Raw genomic sequence first — 21,578 nt, 5'->3', positions numbered from 1 at the left:
TCAACTAAATCAGCAGTAATAGGAGTTCAGTAAACTTGGAATAACAAAAATATTATCAACAATAAATTTTAAAGTGTTAAGAGAAACTTCCAATAATAAAACAACAGAAATGGTAATATCTTAAGGAAGTAATACTTATGAAATATAAAAGCCCTGTGTGAAAAAGATTGTAAAACTTTACTGAGGAACATAAGACCTACATACCCGAAGGGATACTTCTTTCTTAGATAGGAGATAATATTGGAATGATGTCTTTCCAGTTAATCCATACATTATTGGCATCACTAATGATTGGGAAACGCAAGAAAAGGGCATTTCATACGCCGTTCTCTTTGGACTGCAATCTGGTATCAACTGATTAAAACTTAGAATATATAGTCTTTAGTTCTTCTTCCAGGAAAGTTTACTACATGAATACCTGCACTCATCCAAAAAATACACATACAAGGATGTTCCTGCAGCGCTGTTTATGATATTGAAAAACTGGAGGGCACGTAAATGACTGTAATTACAGGAATAGCTCAGTAAGTGAAGGTACCTAACAAGAGTATCCTAGATTCCCAATCATGGAAATAGGTTTATGATATATTGACTGAAAAAAGGGAAAGCTATACAATTGAATGTATTCTATCATTTTTTTCCAAAAATGGGATCAAATGCCATGCCCAGAGGATAGACAGAATGGGCTTAGAAGATACCCACTAATCTGGTCATTATCTTGGGGAAAGAGGCAGAAGAGAAAGGAAGGAAGGACCTCCCCTTTCTGATTTTATTCCTGAGTCACCTGAAGATGTACTTTTACAATTAAAAAAAAAAAAAAAAAAAAAAAAAACCACCCTAACAATGAAACCTAAGAACCCACAAATGTCCACCTGATATTCCATGAGAAAAAAACTGCAAAACAAGCAAAAAAAAGTTACTGCAGACAGTTGGCAGCCTGTGGAGAGGGCATCAGCTTCTACACCTGAAGGACTCACTAATTTTTACCACTTACTAACTGTGTAACCTCAGCCAAGTCCCTCAGCGGGGCCATTATCTCCTCACCTCCAACAGAGGAACAAAACCTGACTGCAGCTCCGTGAGGATTCCAGGCACCATATGGAAAGTACCTAGAAAACAGGAGTTGCTCAATATATAGAAGGTAATAAATACACGTTTCCTGAGCAACTGTGAGTTCTGATCATTAATTTGCTTTCATTGAAACATGTAATGAAATATTGACTGAAACAAACAAGCAGACACCAAAATGGTTTCAGGCATTATATCTAAAATACAACTTTTTAGAAAACAGTATGATCACATGACTCTTACAAGGTATCATAACAACAATCTAACACTTTTATAAACTGCATTTATTGTACAGAGTACTCTGAAGAAAGAAAAAATATGTACAGCCATTCATTTTCATTAACACATGTATTCTGTCCTGCAATACTGGAGAGGCGGAATGTGTCTGGCACAGAAATAACCCCTAGGAGTTACAAATTAGAAAAACAACACTTTTAAAAAAGATTTTTACTTTTCTGGTAGAAATATAAAAACTGTGGTTCATGGGGAAAAACATTAAAATTAAAAAGTCCAATCAATTGTAGAGGTGGCTTTCACTCTTAGAGTTTTCTCCCTCAAACCCACTTGTCAACAGCAGTGTTGAAAATCTACATATAAATAAATGGGCAGCGCTGCCCAGATAGCAGCACAGTATGAGCAACTCACAGTCAACGCTGTGCGGTGTTCTCTGCACAAATAATGCCCCTTCCTGGCATTCCGCGGTGGGCACTTACAGAGGGCATCACCTGGTGCCGCAACCTGCAACTCAACATCCATCTTCTCACACCACCACCAGTTAAAGGTACCAAAACAAACTGATTTGTTTAAAAAAAAAAAAAAAGGGGGGGTGCGGGAGGCAAAGGTACATGACAGCCATTACGTCGTCTTCCTGAATCCCTTTAGAATAGGGTAGATGTTTTCAAATGCTTCATAAATTTCTGCTCTGACTTTAGCACCTAAGAAGACAAGTTGAAGTAGAGATAAGAGACCGAAATGGCACTTCTTAACATATTAAGAAGGTAAAATTATTATTACCTTAAAGCTGCAAGCACAATTCTCACCATACCCAGTCAGATTAAGGCACAGGCATGAAAACATTAATGGTAGAACCCCTTGTCACCCCCCATTGTTTTATTTTTGTTTATAAACAATACTTTTAAAAAATCATCTTAGTGACTCCAGCATCTCGCGTCCATTCTATAGCTCAAGAGGCATGTGTTCACACGTCTCTCCTGGTCCTGAACCAGGCCCTAAACTAAGCAGGACGGCAATAACAACCGAATCTTTTTCTCCCAATTGCTGCCTTCAACTAAGCTCTTTTCTGAACCTTCCTTTCTTGTCACATAATCATATTGCTGAAGAATCGTAAAGCTTCAGATAACTAATTCCAAGTGAAAACACCATCTTCTATTCAATGCAGTGCTCACCTCCTCACTGTAAATGGAAACCTGCTTGCAGGGCTGTGGTCAGACTTCCCTGCTCTCACTGTGCCTTTAGTGGGCACGTTTCTCACAAGACTTGGGTGGGAGGCCTTTGTGCAAGAAGCTAGCCCACTGCCCCAACACTGAAATTTCTTTTCAGCACTGAGAAAATGCCATACTCGAAACACAAACATTCAGATACTACTTCCTGTTACAACTTACCTGTTAATACGACTTTTCCAGAAACAAAAATAAGGAGAACAATTCTGGGTTTGATCATTCTGTAGATTAAACCAGGAAATAACTCTGGCTCATAACTGGAAGGAAAATTGCAAAAACAGTTTAGAAATTAAGAGCTTTGCATGCTTTTAAATAAAATGAGAACCTGTACAAGGAAAAATACTGAATAAACAAGCAAACTAGTCAAGAGGTAAAGCACAGTTCTTCAAGCAGCATCAAAGGATAGAATAATTAAAGCAAGTGAGGCCAACTTTTAGTCATCAGTCAATAACCATTGGACGGGAGGCTATTTGTCCTCCTATCGCTTTACCCTATTTCTACTGAATCTGGATTTTCTGATTTAAGAAAAAGATTCCTGCAGTTACGTCTGCAGTCTCTGATAATAATCACCTACTTTTACAGTCCTAATAATTACTATTACATACCTAATAATCATTTACTTCTAAGATCTGATACTGTAACTTTTAATCAAATCTCACCCCCTTAAATTGAAATATTCTCTAGGTGTCAATTGTGTTCAGGAAATTCAAACACTCTGATATACTAGCCTGAGAATTAACCTATACCTGATTGAGCTGTCTGACTGAATGGACTATTGGGGGGGGGGGGGGGGCGTGTGTGTGTGTAATTTTTTTTTTTTTTTTTTTTGAGACGGAGTCTTGTTCTGTTGCCCAGGCTGGAATACAGTAGCACGATCTTGGCTCACTACAACCTCCGCCTCCTGGATTCGAGTGACTGTCCTGCCTCAGCCTTCCATGTAGCTGGGATTACAGGCGTGTACCACCATGTCCAGCTAATTTTTGTATTTTTAGTAGAGACGGGGTTTTACCATGTTGGCCAGGCTGGTCTTGAACTCATGAACTCAAGTGATCCACCTGCCTCGACCTCCCAAAGTACTGGGATTACAGGCTTGAGCCACCAGGCCAGGCCTGGTACATATTCTTCTAAGCCTAGTAATCTCATTTTTCTTAGTTCAGAGAGACTTAAAACAGGATGCCTCTGTTTCTGTGTGTCTGACCTAAGACAAAATTCAGGACAGGCTTCTCTGAGGAAGAGTGGAATGGGTAGACATATGGAACTCAAGTGGGAGCTTCCTAGGTGAAAAGGGAAATGAGTGTACTAGGCGTAAAAGCTGCAAGTGCACAGGCCCATGGCAGGAGGAACCAAGTGAGCCCAAGGGGCACACAGAACTAGTGTGCCTGTGAACAGACACCAGAAGACCATGAGATGAGGCTGTGAGGTGGGCAGGGCTGCCTGCCTGTGAGTCTTCACCTGCAAGTAGCAGGGAAGATAATTAGAAAGTTGTTCCTACGGCTCAACTTCACACTTTGCTGGCAGATCTGACACAATGTTGACTAAAAGAGAAGATCCAAACTGGGGAAAAAAAAATTGATACAAGAGGTTAGGTTAAATTTATGCATTCCAAGTGTATTCAGCAATCAAATGATAAAACATACAGAAGCAGAATCAAATTCAGTCCAGTAAAGGGGAGTTATGGGTACTGCTAAGTGACAAGGGAAGCAGAGGCTGGTGAGAGTGATAAATGTCACTGAGAACATCAAGAAGACAATGCAAGAATACATACAATTATAACCATGTCAACTGTTCTCACATACCGAATATTTTACATGTGTTTTATTCTGAACAATGTTTAGATTATAAATGAATTGTTGCCAAAAGCAATCATAATACATTTCAGACTTACCTACTAAACTGTTGGTGGGTGAGCACAAGACCTTCTAACCTTATAGGAAACTTCACATCACAGCTCCCCACCATGTTCTGAATCTTGAAGTCCAAGAACTTAGCTGGAAAACCCAACTTCTGTACAACTCTAGCATATTTTCTTGCTGCCAGTCTGGACTGTTCTTCACTAGGGAAAGGAAAAAAGTGAGTTATTCATACTCAAGACTCAGCTAAAATATTTATTTAGACTAATAACTTATAAAAAGTCCTAAACAGGAAACTAATAAAGTGTAAACTGGTCAGCCCCCTTGCAATAGGAGAAAAGACTGACAGACATTCACAATTTCCTTATAAAGTATTCCTGGATCCTTGACAGAAAACTGTAGGTCTGCCAAAATGACCTTTCAATCTGCCAAATTATTGTAGCCCTAGATTTTATGGATGTGAATTATTACCATCATCAATCATCACTATTTCTATATTTTAGCCCATGCATTTCTACTGAGAGGGAAACTAACAAACTTCATATTGATCAGAAAATGTTGATGAGATTTATTATTGAACAATGTATTCACTAATTCTATTCTCTTTTATACCAAGACTCATCATGAATAGACATTCCTATGATGTCATTTGTTGAGGCAGTTCAGAGCTTACATAAGAAAAGCAGAATGTGGGCCAGGCATGCTGGCTCACACCTGTAATCCCAAGCCCTTTGGGAGGCCAAGGCAGGTAGATCACCTGAGGTCAAGGGTTCGAGACCAGCTTGGTCAACGTGGTGAAACTCTATCTCTACTAAAAATACAAAAATTAGCCGGGTGTGGTGGAAGGCACCTGTAATCCCAGCTACTTGGGAGGCTGAGGCAGGAGAATCACTTGAATCTGAGACGTAGAGGTTGCAGTGAGCCAAGATTGTGCCACTGCCCTCTAGCCTGGGCAACTCCACCAACAAAAAAAAAAAAAAAAAGGAATGAAAGAAAGAAAGAGGAGAGGAGAGGAGAGAAGAGGAGAGGAGAGGAGAGGAGAGGAGAGAACAGGAAAAAAAAGAAAATAAGAGAGAAAAGAAAAGAAGGAAGGCCGGCCGGGCGCAGTGGCTCATACCTGTAATCCCAACACTTTGGAGGCCAAGGTGGGTGGATCACGAGGTCAGGAGATCAAGACCATCCTGGCTAACACAGTGAAACCCCGTCTCTACTAAACATACAAAAATTAGCCAGGCATGGTGGCAGGCACCTGTAGTCCCAGCTACTTGGGAGGCTGAGGCAAGAGAATGGCGTGAACCTGGGAGGCAGAGCTTGCAGTAAGCCCAGATTGCGCCACTGCACTCCAGCCTGGGCGCAGAGCAAGACTGTCTCAAAAACAACAACAACAACAACAAAAAGAATGTGAAAATATTACCATAAAAAGACTATCAGGTGCAGGGGATCAGGAAGAACAAAAATCACGCATATATATATGCTATGCTTTTAATTTTCAGGTAAATTTATTGGTGGTTTCTTGTCTTGATGAAACAGTCATCCAACTAGATATACAATATTCAGTTTTCAGATGCTCTGGGACAAAAAGACTAAATGCTGTATGAAAAGCTTGCCTTGATAAACCAAAAGTTTCTGATATTCCATGCAGGGGAAAACAAGCAAACAAAAAGGCTCTTAATTAAAGAGGTTACTACTGCATGTTGTGGCCAAGGGGAAGTGAAAGGCAAGAACAGATCCTTGTCCTGCATTCTGAAAAGCCTTGGAGACCAGGAGCCAGAATGTCCACACCAATGACATTCCCCTCACTGAAAGACAATTTCAAACTTCAGAATAAGCAAAAATATCCACAGCCCCCTTCTATGTGTTGACACCTCCAAGTACATTTAATACGCTTTCATTTAAAAAGTTTTAGTTCATTTGTTCAGTTCATTTATGAAGCTAATGTCACTAATTTTCCCCCCAGTTTTTGACTTCTATCAGGTATATGAGCCCTGTTTAGAATAGTCAGGGCCCCAGAGCACTACCCTTCAGACAGGATCACTTCAGATGCAGAATACAGGCAATGACATTTTATAACAGGGGTGCATTCCTTAGGATCTGCACAACTCAAACGCTCATAATGAACGCTAGTTCCAGTGAGATGGCAGGTTTCTGCAGTCAACACATGTGGTGCTGTCATGCTGCCCGGCCCAGTAAGGTCTGCAAAGCCCTTACACCATTAGCTTAGAAGCGTTCTAATGCTTGACCAATTTTTTCTTCCATTTCAAGATGTATTTGTGTTATTTACAACATTTTTCACATAAAGGGAATTTTATTAATAGTTCTGATGTTGTATTACATCTTACCTAATTTCATTTTATTTTTTTTTCTGGAGACAGAGTCTTGTTCTGTCTCCCAGCCTGGAGTGCAGTGGCATGATCTCAGCTCACTGCAACCTCCGCCTCCCAGATTTAAGCGATTCTCGTGTTTCAGCATCCCAAGCAGCTGAGACTACAGACATTCACTACCACGCCTGGCTAATTTTTGTATTTTTAGTAGAGATGGAGTTTCACCATGTTGGTCAGGCTGGTCTTGAACTCCTGGCCTCAAGTGATTTGCCCGCCTTGGCCTCCTGGGATTATAGGTATGAGATACCATACCTGTCCATATCTAATTTTTAAGAAAATGAAATCACTGGTATCTACAATTAATAGAATCAACCATTTTAATAAGAAAGCAGTAATAACATGTTAAAGTGCTAACCTAATAACCTAAAAACTCGTTCACAACCCATAAACCAGAAGAATGAATTTCTTACGGCTACCTCTTGGCTCCTGTGCACACCATTTTCCCAGAACTGAAAATCAGTGCCGTGGTTCGTGGCTCTCTTATCCTCATGATTACTGCAGCAAACCGCTAAAATAGAGAGAATCATTAGTGAGGTCATGCCAAACTGCTCAATTTTGTTAGGAGAACTACACATTGACAAAAAAATCACAACTGGTAGGAAGGACACAGTACATCTAGTTGTCAAAATATTTGTCCTGTATTTCTGCATATCTGTAAAGGATTTGCATACACCACATGTAACAAATATTCCTTTGCATAAGGAGCAGAAAATAATCAATTGTGACAAAGTTATACCAAGATCTGTATGTTCTTTCACATGAGCATTCCACCAAGAGAAATGTTTGCAAAATTTGGTTATGTTCTCAATAAATACCAGTGCCTCTGTTTCTACTTTATATTTGCTGCTTATCATGACTATAGCTTCTCTAATGATAAATTTTGTTTTATTAATATGAATTTTGAAGCAAATAAACCAATAAACGTTTTCTACCTTAATGGATTTAATAAATCAGATTACAAGCATACCAATATGTAATGAAGTAAAATCCTGCTTCCAATTGGCCTTTAGAAACAATATTAATGTATTAAACACATATAAATGCAAATTAGGAAAAAAACATAGTTTTAACTTTTATTTTCTGCCTTTTTGCTTGAAACACGTTAATTCTTTCAGAAAATTTTCTTGCTAAGATGGTAACTCATGGGGAAAATATTTCAATTCTGGGTTGAATTAATGGCCTCAGTTATTAGGTACATGATAAAAAGCAAGTAATTACTTTGAAACAACTTAAATATTTTAATATATTATATTTAATTATACAATAAAAACCTATGTATTTCTAACTGAGATGACTCTGACAAACTAGATTGCTTTAACAATTTTATTTTTTTATTTTATTAATTTTTTTTTTTTAGAGACAGAGTCTCACTTTGTTGCCCAGACTGGAGTGCAATGGTGCAATCATGGCTCACTGCAGCCTCGAATTCCTGAGTTCAAGAGATCCTCCTGTCTTGGCCTCCCAAGTAGCTGGGATTATACGTGTGTGCCACCAACCCCAGATAATTTTTTAAATTTTCTGATGAAACGAGGTCTTGTTATGTTGCCCAGGCTTGTCTCGAACTCTTGGCCTCAAGCGATCCTCCCACTTTGGCCTCCCAAAGTGCTGGGATTACAAGTCTGAGTCACTGTGCCTGGCTTTTAACAATTTTAGTTTAAAAACTGCTCTATGTCTTCCCTGTGTTTTTATCAACATCTAAAAAAGCTAGCAGTATATAGTAGTTTATCTAAGTCCCAGGAAAAGCCTAGCTATTTTGCATTTCCAGAATTTCCTCTACTATTTCTATTGGTTAAGTATCACTTCACTTAAGATTATAAAGTAATAAAATTATGTATTCAAGTAAATATGATTATAATAGATGAAAGATTAATTCTTAAAATGCTACATGTCATACAGACTCATTATGAGTGGTTAAAAGGAGATTTTCAGACCCCTAGCTTAGCTATCTTTCAGATCTTAGGCGTTATGTTTCAGGGATTTTAAAATGCACCGTAAGTCCATTACTAACACTTCTCTCAACCTAGCTAATGTTTATCCAGATTACTTTGCCTACTATAGCTGGCAAACATCATCCCTATACATACACAAAATTCTTCACATGATCCCAATACAATATATATGTAACTTAGCTTGTTTTATAGACTGCTGTATTCCCAGGGATTCTTATATCACAGACACTCAATAAAAGATACAAAACAATGCACATTTTACTTTAGATCTTCATTTTGTTGGTGTCAAGGAATAAGCATAACACAAACTCTTTGATATACAGATTTTTTTTTTGAGATGGAGTCTTGCTCTGTTTCCAGGCTGGAATGCAATGGCGCGATCTCCGCTCGCAACCTCTGCCTCCCAGGTTCAAGTGATTCTCCTGCCTCAACCTCCCAAGTAGTTGGGATTACAGGCACAAGCCACCACTCCCGGCAAATTTTTGTCTTTTTAGTAGAGACAGGGTTTCACTATGTTGGCCAGGATGGTCTTGAACTCCTGACCTCAGGTGATCCGCACACCTCGGCCTCCCAAAGTGCTGGGATTACAGGTGTAAGCCACCAAGCCCAGCCGATTTTTCTTTTTTTTTTTTAAGAGACAGGGTCTTGCCATGTTGCCTGGGCTGGTCTTGAAGTCCTAGGCTCAACCAATTCTCTCTCCTCAGCCTCTCAAACTGCTGGGATTACAGGCATTAGCCACTGTGCCTAGACTGATCTACAGACATTTGTTACATAGTGTGAAATACATTAAAACATAGAGACATGACAGAGAAGACAAAAAAGAAAAAAAAAGAAATACATTAAAATAGATCTAACCTTGGGATTATATTCGGCATTTCGGGCACGAAGTGCAATGGTCTTTAGGTCAAGTTTACAACCAAGATTCACTGTGGATACAATATTTCTGTAAGAAATTTGAAAAGAAAACATGACTATTTAAATTACTTAACCTTCACTGGATGAGGTGTTAGAAATTATGCAGACATCTGATTATTTCAACCAAGCTTTAATTTTTTAAAATTGCTCACATTTATTGTTTAACAAGTATCATGCACATGTTGAGCATTTTATATAGATTATTCCATTTAATACTTATAATGCACTGTGGTAGAAGCTACCAGTATTCCCACATTCGGATAAATAAGCTGAGGCTTAAAGGTAGTGCAACTTCCTCAGGATGCACATGGCTCCCAAGTGGAAGAGCCAGGATTTGAGTCTGTCTCCAGAGCCATGCCCTTAGCCTTCTCACAGACAAACTCATTTCTCACCTGTGAGCTCTAAAAAGCCATCACCACCACCACCCTACTCCTAAGTCACTTTTTTTCTTTTTTTTTTTTTTTTTTTGAGACGGAGTCTCGCTCTGTCGCCCAGGCTGGAGTGCAATGGTGCAATCTCGGCTCGCTGAAAGCTCCACCTCCCGGGTTCACACTATTCTCCTGCCTCAGTCTCCCGAGTAGCTGGGACTACAGGCATGTGCCACCATGCCTGGCTAATTTTTTGTATTTTTAGTAGAGATGGGGTTTCACCATGTTAGCCAGGATAGTCTCGATCTCCTGACCTCATGATCTGCCCACCTCGGCCTCCCAAAGTGCTGGGATTACAGGTGTGAGCCACCGTGCCTGGCAAACCTAAGTCACTATTTATTATGAAAATGAGTTCTCTCAAAGTAAGTATCTTTTGAAAAACAACAGCTAAGTGTCTTTAGCAAAAAAAAAAAAAAAAAAAGCAAAACCCTGCTTTCTCTTCTAATTCTCTCTCAGTAAATAAGGATAAACGGAGCCATCTGGGTCCACTGACCCTTTACATTTCTCAGTGTTCTTAAATCACTTAATGAATAACTTACACAAGGATAAAGATATACTAAAAGCAACTATTAGAAATTTTAATAAAAATTTAAACAATAAACCTACATTTTCATTATACATTTTTTCTGCTTATGAAAGTATATATACTTGGCCAGGAACAGTGGCTCACGCCTGTAATCCCAGCACTTTGGGAGGCCAAGGTGGGCAGATCATGAGGTCAGGAGATCGAGACCATCCTGGCTAACACAGTGAAACCCCGTCTCTACTAAAAATACAAAAAAACTAGCCGGGCGAGGTGGCGGCGCCTGTAGTCCCAGCTACTCAGGAGGCTGAGGCAGGAGAATGGCGTGAACCCAGGAGGTGGAGCTTGCAGTGAGCCGAGATCACACCACTGCACTCCAACCTGGGCAACAAAGTGAGACTCCGTCTTAAATAAATAAATAAATAAATAAAGTACATATACTTGAAACGGGCAATGTCCTTTGAATGCAATTAACTGCGCAACAACTGTCTTGCATGGACCTGGAAATCACCATCCCAAGAATATGGAGTCCAGATTTCAAATACATAGGTTCAAATACAATAGGTTATAGCTCACTGTTGCTTCTGGTTCTTTTTCTTATACTGTCAAAATGCAATACTTTTGAAAACTTGATGGCCCATAATTTTGTTCAAAAGAGAATGCCAGTCTATGATACACAACCGTAAAGCCAATTAGGTTGATCCACACAATGTTTTCATTTCCATATCATCTCTTTCCTTCCAATCACCGTTGTATACACACCCGCCTTTAGCATTTGTCCACTGACGAACTATATCAAGTAGATTTTAGTACATCTATCACAACTTTCATCACATAATTGTTATATGTATTCTTATATGTTTTCATTAATTAAATATTTGCCTTAATCCCTCTTAAGCCTACAAGACTGAGAGGGCACTGAATTACCACGCAGGAGGGTTCTTAGTAAAGAGCAGCAGTTCAGGAATGTGGATGACTGGATGCTCTCGGGAGTATCAGAACAACAAAGGCACGGCAAGAAACAAACACCTGACTGTACTGTTTATACTTTATTATTTAAATCAGAAATGCAAACTTAAATTTTCTTGGGAGTCCGACAAGCATGCTGGACACAAGGGAGCGGTACAGACAAGGGTGAGTTAAAAAGGGCTGTCTCTAAAATCACTTTGTTTTTAAAATTGTGTGTGTGGTCAAACAAAATTGTGGAGGCAGGATTTAGGTCTTTGGGTAAAAGTCAGCATCCACGATTACACACCACTAAGTTCCAAAAATGATCAGAGATAGCTTAAAAACAACCACCATATTATGTAACAAGGTGAATAAATGCAAATAGGAAATACTAGATCTAAAGGGAGTATGAAGGAGGAGGGTATCTGTACAAGAAAACTGAGGAGATGAAGAGACTGCAAGTAACCTTTTAATTTGGTCCTAAGCTTTCTAACATGAAAAGCTGCACGCTTCTTATTGACTGGGATTATTTGGAAATATTTGCTGTTTTTTCAGGAAGATGAAATTATTTCCTATCCCTACTACCCTGTTACATATAGAACCCACTTCACTTAGGTAGAAAAATCCATTTAGGACAAGAACAGTCATCCTCATTTTGTGGGAAGGACATAGACCTTCAAAGATTCATATGCAGTCCCCACAGTAAAAATAAAAAACAAGAACTGCCAGAAATTATACTGATACTGTGACTAAAGACCTAAAATAGCATAAGGGAAAGAGACTACATAACATTGTGATTTGGCGATATCAGATACAGGGAAATGTCTATAATATAATAATAATGACAGTGAAAATCAGATTAAATTTTATTGGCTCAGGTATATAAACACAAATGACCACATTTCTAAACCTGTTAAGAACCTTTTACTGAGGGCACTAAGATGGCTTTGCTTCCCTTTCCCAAGTGTGAGATAAAGCAAATTTTGATACACAATTGCTGTTAGTGCCATTCCCTCCCTTAATAAAAGGATCCATCAGAGAACAGAGCAGGAACACAACTCAAAGGGACTCCCAAGTGGGAGGAAACATAAAACACCAAGTACTCACTGCAGCTGCGGTACAATCCCAGAACTCTCTGAAGCTGGAGTGGCAGGAGTGATGGGGGTCATGGGAGTCATGGGAGAGGGATACAGTGGAGTGGTGCCCGGCAAGGGTGCAGTTGTGAGAGTCTGTGAGTGGAAGAGCTGTGGTGCCTGGCCTGAGGTCCCCTGTGTTGTCTGCTGGGATGTTGACTGCTGAACGGCTGCAGTGGCCACTGCCTGTTGCTGCTGCTGCTGCTGCTGCTGTTGCTGTTGCTGCTGCTGCTGCTGCTGCTGTTGTTGCTGCTGCTGCCTTTGTTGCTCTTCCAAAATAGACAGACTATTGGTGTTCTGAATAGGCTGTGGGGTCAGTCCAGTGCCATAAGGCATCATTGGACTAAAGATAGGGATTCCGGGAGTCATGGCACCCTGTGGAAAGCAAGGAGAGAAACAGGTTAGGTTGGCTGCTGCTGAGTGTTTGTGGAAGTTTCTTGGTGGAACAGCAGGTGAGATGTGCAAAGACAGACGCCTTCTGAGAATAATGGGGTTATTAAACTTTAATTACGGAAGAACCAGCTATTCTTACACACATTGCTTTCTTCTTTAATACCACACAGTGGATAAACATGAAGAAAAATGGATAAACTGAACTTTGGAAAAATTAAAAACTTCTGTTCTTTGAAAGACACCATGGAGAAAATTAAAAGGCAGGCCACAGACTGGGAAAAAAATATCTATAATACATACATCTGAGAAAGGACTGGTAAACAGAATAATAAAGAGCTCTGACGACTCCATAAAAGAAGATCAACAAATAAAATAATGAAAAGGGGCAAAAGATGTGAAGGGCATATTACAAATGAAGATACAGGCATACCTCGGAGATACTATGGGTTAGGTTCCAGACCATCTCAATGAAGCAAGCAGCATGAATTTTTTGGTTTCCCAGTGTCTACAAAAATTATGTTTACACTATAGTCTATTAAGTGTGCAATAGCATTATGTCTAATAATATGTATATACCTTAATTTAAAAATGCTTTATTGCTAAAAATGCTAACAATCCTGTGAGCCTGCAGCAAGTCATAATCTTTTTGCTGATAGAGGGTCTTGCCTCGATGCTGACAGCTGCTGACTGATCAGGGTGGTAGCTGTGGCAATTTCTTAAAATAAGACTGATGAACTTTGCCACAAGGACTGACTCTTCCTTTCACTGAAGATGTCTCTGTAGCATACGATGCTGTTTGACAGCATTTTACCCACACTAGAACGTAGTTCAAAATTGGAGTCAATCCTCTCAAACGCTGCTGCTGCTTTATCAACTACATTTATGGAATATTCTACAGCCATCAGTTCTTCACCAGGAGTCAATTCCATCTCAAGAAACCACTTCTTTGTTCATCCACAAGAAGCAACTCCTCATCTGTTCAGGTTTTATCAAAAAATTGCAGCAATTCAGTCACATCTTCAAGATTCACTTCTAATTCTAGTTCACTTGCTATTTCCACTACACCTGCAGTGACTTCTACCACTGAAGTCTAGAACCTCTCAAAGTCATCCACGAGGGTTGGAATCAACTTCTTCCAAACTCTTATTCATGTTGATTCCTCCTCCCATGAATCACAAACGTTCTTAATGGCATCTAGAATGGTGACTCTTTTCCAGAAGGTTTTCAATTCACTTTGCCCAGATCCATCAGAGGAATCACTATCTACGGCAGCTACAGCATATGCCCCTCCCTGCTTCCTTTCTTTGAGACAGGGTCTCCATTGTAGCTTTTAACTTCTGGACTCAAGTGATCCTCCTGCCTCAGCCTCCCACATAGTTGGGACTACAGGCACATGCCACCACAACCAGCTAATTTTTAATTTTTTTTTTTGTAGCAACAGGGACTTGTTTTGTTATCCAGGTTGGTCTCGAACTCCTGCCTTTGAGTGATCCTTCCACCTTGGTCCCCCAAAGTACTGAGATTACGAGCATGAGCCACCATACCCTGCTCTATTTCTTAAATAGTAAGAACTGAAAGTTGAAATTACTCCTTGAACCATGGGCTAAAGAATGGATATATTATTTAAGCAGGCATGAAAACAATATTAATCTCCTTGTTCTTCTGTATCAGAGCTTGTGGACAACTAGTCACGCTGTCAGTGAGTAATATTTTGAAATCAATCTTTTTTTCTGAGCAGTAGATCTCAAAGAGCTTAAAATATTCAGTAAACCATGCTGTAAACAGATGTGGTCTCATCAGGTTTTGTTGTTCTGTGTGCTGAGAACAGGCAGAGTAGATTTAGCGAAATTCTTAAGGGCCCTATGATTTTAGAACAGTAAATGAGCATTGGTTTTAACTTAAAGTCACCAGCTATATTAGCCCCTAACTACAGTCAGCCAATCCTCTGAAGCTTTGAAGCTAGGCACTGACTTCTCCTCTCTAGCTATAAAAGTCCTAGGTAGCATCTTCTTCCAGTAGAAGGCTGTTTCATCTACATTAAAAATCTGTTATTTAGTATAGTCACCTTCATCAATAATCTCGGCTAGATCTTCCAGATAACTTGCTGCTTCACGTTGTATTCTTAGGTTGTGGAGAAGGCTTCTCTCCTTAAAGCTCATGAATAAACCTCTGCTAGTTTCAAAATTTTCTTCTACAGCTTCCTCTCCTCTCTCAGCCTTTACAGAACTGAAGAGAGTCAAGGCCTTGCTCTGGATTACACTTTGGCTTAAGGGGATGTTGTGGGTAGCATGATCTTCTATCCAGACCAGGCAAACTTTCTCCATATAAGCAATAAGGCTGTTTTGCTTTCTTATCATTTGTGGGTTAAATTAGAAAGAGTAGCACTTCTAATTTCCTTTACGAACTTTTCCCTTGCATTTACAACCTGGCTAACTATTTGGTGCAAGGGGCCTAGCTTTTAGCCTGTCTCAGCGTTCAACATGCTTTCTTCATTAAGCATAATCATTTCTGGCTTTTGGTTTAAAATGAGAGAAACGCAGCTCTCCCCTTCATCTCAACACTTAATGAAAGAGCACTGTAAGGTTATTAATTAGCCTAATTTCCATACTGTTGTGTCTCAAGGAATAGGGAAGACCAAGGAGAGAGAGAGAGAGATGGGGGAATGGCTGGTCAGATTGTAGACATTTATCAATTAAGTTCCTATATTATACGGGTGCAGTTTATGGCATTCAATAATAATTACAATAGTAATATCAAGATCACTGATCACAGTAACAGATAATAATGAAAAGGTTTGACTGGGCTCAGTAGCTCATGCTTGTAATCCCAACCCTTTGGGAGGCCAAGGTGGATGGATCACTTGTAGCCAGTAGTTTGAGAACAGCCTAGCCAACATGGTGAAGCTCCTTCTCCACTAAAAATACAAAATTTAGCTGGGTTTGGTGGCACAGGCCTATAATTCCAGCTACTCAGGAGGCTAAGGCAGGAGAATTGCTTGAACAGGGGAGATGGAGGTTGCAGTGAGCCGAGGCTGCACCACTGCAATCCAGCCTGGGCAACAGAGTGACTGCAAAAAAACAAAACAAAACAAAAAAAAAGAGAAAGTTTGGTAACAATAACAGATAATAATAAAAAGTTTGAACCAAAATCTAACCCCAAGTACACACTGTTGGAAAAATAACGCCAACAGACTCACTGGGTACAGGTTTATCACAACCTTCAATTTGTCAAACATGCAGTGAAGTCGACTGCAGCAAAGTAAGGCGGGCCTGTGTGTGAGTGGCTGACAAGCACTTGCCAAGGTGCTCAGAAACATTCGTAATCAGGCAAATAAAAATCAAAGCCACAGTAAAATACAACTAAGCAATCACTAGAGTGAAAGTAAAAAGATTGACAGCACAAAGCGTTGGTGAGGATGTGGGGCAACTTAAATCTCTTATGCTGCGAAACAATACAGCCACTTCAGAAAACAGTTTGGCAGTTTCTTATAAAGTTATACATACACTGATATAAGACCTGGCAATCCTACTCCTAAGTATTTACCTATGAGAAGTAAAAACAGTACATTCAAAGTCTACACAAATGTTTATAGTGCTTTTATCCATAATAGCTCCAAACTGGAAAGACCCCAAATGTGAGCAACTAGAGAATGGATGAACTGTGGAACATCCAAACAATGGAGTGATACTTAGCTATACAATGGATTAACTACTGATATACAAACAGTATACCAGGCTAAGAAGTCAGACATACACAAAAAAGCACACACTATATGATTCCATCTATATGAGATTCTAGAATAGACAAAACTAATCTTCAGCATTGAAAAGCAGATTCAGTAGTTACCTGGGGCCAACAGAGTGACTATAAAGGGGAAGAAGGGACTTTTTAAGATAATTGAAATGTTCTGTAACTTATACATGTATATATAATTATCAAAACAGACACTTAAAATGTGTTTTTTGTATGTAAATTATTTCAACAGAAGTTATTGGTTTTTTGTTTTTGTTTTTGAGACAGAGTCTAGTCTTGCTCTGTCCCCCAGGCTGGAGTGCACTGGCACGATCTCTGCTCACTGCAACCTCCACCTCCCGGGTTCAAGCAATTCTCCCTGCCTCAGCCTCCCAAGTAGTTGGGATTACAGGCACCCACCACCATGCCTGGTTAATTTCTGTATATTTAGTACAGATGGTTTCGCCATGTTGGCTAGGCTGGTCTCGAACTCCTGACCTCAGGTGATCCGCCCACCTTGGCCTCCCAAAGTGCTGGGATTATAGGCGTGAGCCACCACACCCAGCCTGAAACATTTTTATCGTAGATGGGTGGTTGAGAGCTTGAAATGTAGAAGGGGAAAAATAAAACTAGAAAATAATTTGGTGAGGGTGATTTTCAAAATCAAAGATCCTATATAATTATTTGGAACATTCTCATAAGTGTTTATCAAAAGATTAGGTGTTTTATAGATATACAACTTCCAAACAGATTCCCCAAATAAACACTATTGTGCCCATTCAAAACCTAACAGAACATCTCAACAAAATCAGGCTTAAAAAATATATTAAATCATTTTCAAAAACAGATCATTAAATGCCCTTCCTTGCCTTTTGATACCATCTCTTGCAGTTCAGATTTCCGCCCTCCCTATTCTCTCCCTCCTGCTGTATTACCTGAGGGGAGGCCAAGCCCTGAGCGTAAGGTGGCAGGCTGTTGTTCTGATCCATGATGTTCACTTTCTTCTTGGCAAACCAGAAACCCTTGGGCTGGAACTCGTCTCACCATTCAGTTTTTTCCTAGAGCATCTCCAGCACACTCTTCTCAGCAACTTCCTCAATTCCTTGGGTTATCTTGACACCAAGAAACAGTGATGCTGCTTTGGAAAAAAGTCTGAAGTTTAATTTAAGGATCCAGGTAACCTATACAGTCCTATAAGCCAGTTCCATGGCTATACAAAACACAAACATGAAAACCAATGAAGCTATTCTGGAATACATTTGTTTTTACCTTAAAATCCCAAAGTCTTATTCCTTCCAGGTTTCCGGCGATTGCATGTAAAATCACCAACAAAACAAAAATCATTTTGTTACACGTTTAAATACTCAGATAATGCTCAAAATCAAGCTGTCATAACCAGCATTAAAAACTTTTGAGGAGGCCGGGCGCAGTGGCTCAAGCCTGTAATCCCAGCACTTTGGGAGGCCGAGACAGGTGGATCACGAGGTCAGGAGATCGAGACCATCCTGGCTAACCCAGTGAAACCCTGTCTCTACTAAAAAAACACAAAAAACTAGCCGGGCGAGGTGGCAGGCACCTGTAGTACCAGCTACTCGGGAGGCTGAGGCAGGAGAATGGCGTGAACCCGGGAGGCGGAGCTTGCAGTGAGCTGAGATCCTGCCACTGCACTCCAGCCTGGGTGACAAAAAAAAAAAAAAAACTTTTGAGGAAAAACACCTACAGAAAACTAATTCCTAAGCAAACTGTAATATCAGAGCAGAATATTTATTAAGCACTGTATACAAAGCACTGTTAGGCAAAGTTCAGATCTTTAAATATCCCAATTTTACATCCTCTACAATGTCTTGGGCAAAAAATTAAGTAAATATTAAATTCAATCCAATATACTTCAGAGTGATCATTTATCAAGCTCCTACTGTAATGAAACTGTAAAAAAAAAAAAAAAAGCTGCACAAAGATAAAGCTCTGAATTTTTATAAACGTAATAACCTTACCTCTTTAGAACACAATAATGCAAACTGTGCCTGTTATCTGACTATTCTTAAATCGTCATCGCTTTACTCACTATACATCTGAAATGAGTTTATAATAACATATTCTCACATAGAACTTAAGAGGTCTCAAAGTTACAAATTATACGTCCAAAGACCCTTCAGGCATATGCACTTCAAGCATGTGCTGGTACAAAGTAGACACTCAGATATTTGCTTAATGTATGAAAGACTCTGACGATCACTTTGAAAGGCCAAAGGCCCCCAAAAACTATCTATCCTATATACTCATCACTGAAAAACAGACCAAAACAGAAAGCAAGCTGTGCTTCTGGAAATAAATATATCAAAGACATTTTTTAAATTATACTTTTTTTTGACAGTTATCCTATAATAACAAAAGTGCTGCAGATGAGGAGATAAAGATAGGAAGATGTAGTCCCTGGCATCAAAGTGTTCAATATGAAGGGTATGCAAATAATTACTGTAAAACACAGTATTATAGTAGCAAGTATGGCCGAAGCTAAGTTCTTGAAAGCCTACGTGTCTTTGTGATCTCTGCATCTAGCACTAGGCCTGGAACGCAGTATGTGATCATGAATGAGCCCATCTGCACCCCTGGAAGAGAAGACAATAAAGACTAACAGCCAATCACTATGAAGAGAGGGCGCTGTTTTCACAAAGCAGGGATCATCTAACTTGGGTCTCACAAGATGAGTAGGAATTTACAAATCAGGGCTTCAGACAAAAGAGAAATCAAGCAGAAAGAGATAACAGATTGAAAAACATGCAGAATGCAGGCGACAAGCTTAGTATGACTGTACAGAAGGTCACTGCAGATGAGACAGCACATATTGGTGGGCTCATACTATCAGGAGTTTTAAATGTTAGGCAATAATAACAGTTATGGAATTTTGGAAGTGCACTATGAATAGATCTAATTTGGCAAGACTAGATGAATTTGAGAGGAGTAAAACTGGAGGCTGGAAGTTCCGCTTCAGGAACTTCAGGTGAGGCAAGAGATAATGACGGCACGATTTAAACCCATTGTAAGTATGACTAGAGATTTATTTATCCAAGACCTTCGGTGACTTCAGGCCACTTTTTGCAAGTAAGTCTACAGAAGAAACCGTACGGTGATTACTGCACTAATTTATCTCAGAAAAGAGTTGTTTGCTGGGTATTTTCAGCTCTTGGAAATTGAAACATCAAATCCGATATTTTTTGGAGGCAATCAAATTAATTCTGCATGGCCTTCTAGTGTCTGTATAACTAAATGAAGCACAGTCTTTTCACAGAAAAGCCTACCTAGAGATTTGGAAAACCATGATGGCCTGAACCGAGAAATGGGAGGCCCCATAAATAAATGGTGTGTATTCTATCTTAAGAGCTACCGTGCCCGCTGTCTCAGGCTTCTGACAAAATACTTAAGTCTCAATGTTGGTAGCAAAACAGGCGGGCACAGACCAGGGTGAATCTGCCTTCTAACATGGAGAAGAAGCGGATGGCAGGACAGGGCAGGGTAAACTTCGGGTCTTCGATGCAAGGGACTGTCTGTCCCGCCCGCCGCCGCCCAGTCAGTAGTACCCTGCACCCCACAATCGTACGATGGGAAGCCGCTTGCGAAACACAGCAGAGTAGGGCACCAGGCGGGAGCGGCGGCCGAGCGGCCGTTACAGGCCGGAACGGCGGCAGCACGAGAGGGAGGAACGTCCCCCGCGGGGCCTGCACGCGCGCCAATTCCTCGTCTCTTCCCCACCATTGCCCCCAGGCCTCAATGCAGTGGTCGCCTCCGCCCGAACCCTCAGAAAAGAATACAAGCTATTACCTGGGTCACTGCAAAGATCACCATGGGCCAGAGGAAACGAAGTTTCGCAGCCGGCGGCCCAGGCGCCCGCCACAGCGAACCTGCCTGACCTCACTGAACTCCTGGCGCGCGTTGATAATGTCACTTCCGCCAGCTCTGCCCTCGGCTTCAGCGAGTTGCTCCCACTAGGGTCGAGGCCCTGCGAAGTGTGGGCATAGGTCACTTCCTGTGTTTCCATAGGGGCGGAGCTTAAGGTAAGGAGGGGCAAAGCTCTTGAGGAGTTCCGGGGCGGGGCCTCCGTGCCACAGCCGTCTCTAATTGGCCCTTGCTGGACGTAGGAAAGATCGATTTTTAAATGGTGTATGTGTGTGTGTTTTGTTGTTGTTGTTGTGGTGGTGGTTTAAAGCAACTAGCGGCTTTACCTTTGGCAAGTTACCTGACGACTCCCCCGCAGTTTCTTCTGTAAAATTGAATAATGATAATAGTGCTTACTGTTGGGCTGTCGGGAGATTGACAGAGATTGACAGTACTTGGCACTCAGTAAGCGCGTGCTCCTTACTTGTGCAAGAACGCTAGCTGATCTTCAAGGGTGTAGAATGACAAGGAACACTAAGCAAAACAAACGGCTTGTGTTTACACATGCATTTATATTCAGTTCTGCCACTCCCATTTCATGCGCTGTGGTCACCAGGCTCTATTCGCAGTTGTTTCTTAGTGGGACTAGAACTTGGTGGGAACTGATTTTCCCTTCTGTAGTTCATTGTGGCGTAATCATGTTATACTGCTTGTTTTCTTTGTACTTTTTATTATCAGTGAGGTTGTGAGCTCTTTAAGGATAGGAAATGTTATATACATTTTTTATTAGCCAGGACAATTAACGCGCTCACCGTTATTCGAGTTGGCGTTGCGCCATAGTTCTGCCAATTTTTTTGTATGGTCAGACTTAAATTTTCGTCCATTGGGGTGAATTCCAATGTTTTCTTCGACGGGGGGCGGGAAA

General features: G+C 40.4%; 1 protein-coding gene across 2 annotated transcripts; it reads right to left on the bottom strand.

Annotated features, from left to right (window-relative positions):
• Positions 1-1,247: 1,247 nt before the first annotated feature.
• TBP (TATA-box binding protein) lies at positions 1,248-20,726 on the bottom strand. Of its 2 annotated transcripts, none has more exons than XM_038001240.2 (8): positions 20,600-20,726; positions 17,716-17,915; positions 12,630-13,030; positions 9,564-9,651; positions 7,176-7,267; positions 4,414-4,581; positions 2,691-2,785; positions 1,248-2,003 (listed from the first exon to the last, which is right to left on the bottom strand). In XM_038001240.2, exons 2-8 carry the CDS (start codon positions 17,767-17,769, stop codon positions 1,924-1,926), a joined length of 978 nt encoding a protein of 325 aa, XP_037857168.2. In that variant the 5' UTR covers positions 17,770-17,915; positions 20,600-20,726; the 3' UTR covers positions 1,248-1,923. The 2 variants fall into 2 exon arrangements, with proteins under 2 accessions (XP_037857168.2, XP_037857167.2); XM_038001239.2 differs by having other exon boundaries at positions 17,716-17,918; positions 20,600-20,723.
• Positions 20,727-21,578: the final 852 nt, after the last annotated feature.

This window comes from Chlorocebus sabaeus, chromosome 13 (genome assembly GCF_047675955.1).
Source record: "Chlorocebus sabaeus isolate Y175 chromosome 13, mChlSab1.0.hap1, whole genome shotgun sequence".
Lineage (NCBI taxonomy): Eukaryota > Metazoa > Chordata > Mammalia > Primates > Cercopithecidae > Chlorocebus > Chlorocebus sabaeus.
This window is presented reverse-complemented; position numbering and strand designations above follow the sequence as displayed.

Excerpts from the sequence above, each read along its gene's own strand:
- TBP (XM_038001240.2), bottom strand. The coding sequence starts at position 17,769 with ATGGATCAGAACAACAGCCTGCCACCTTACGCTCAGGGCTTGGCCTCC. Across the intron at positions 2,786-4,413 it reads ACCCACCAACAGTTTAGTAG|TTATGAGCCAGAGTTATTTC; the intron begins GTAAGTCTGAAA and ends TTTTCCTTCCAG. Across the intron at positions 2,004-2,690 it reads TGGAAAAGTCGTATTAACAG|GTGCTAAAGTCAGAGCAGAA; the intron begins GTAAGTTGTAAC and ends TTGTCTTCTTAG.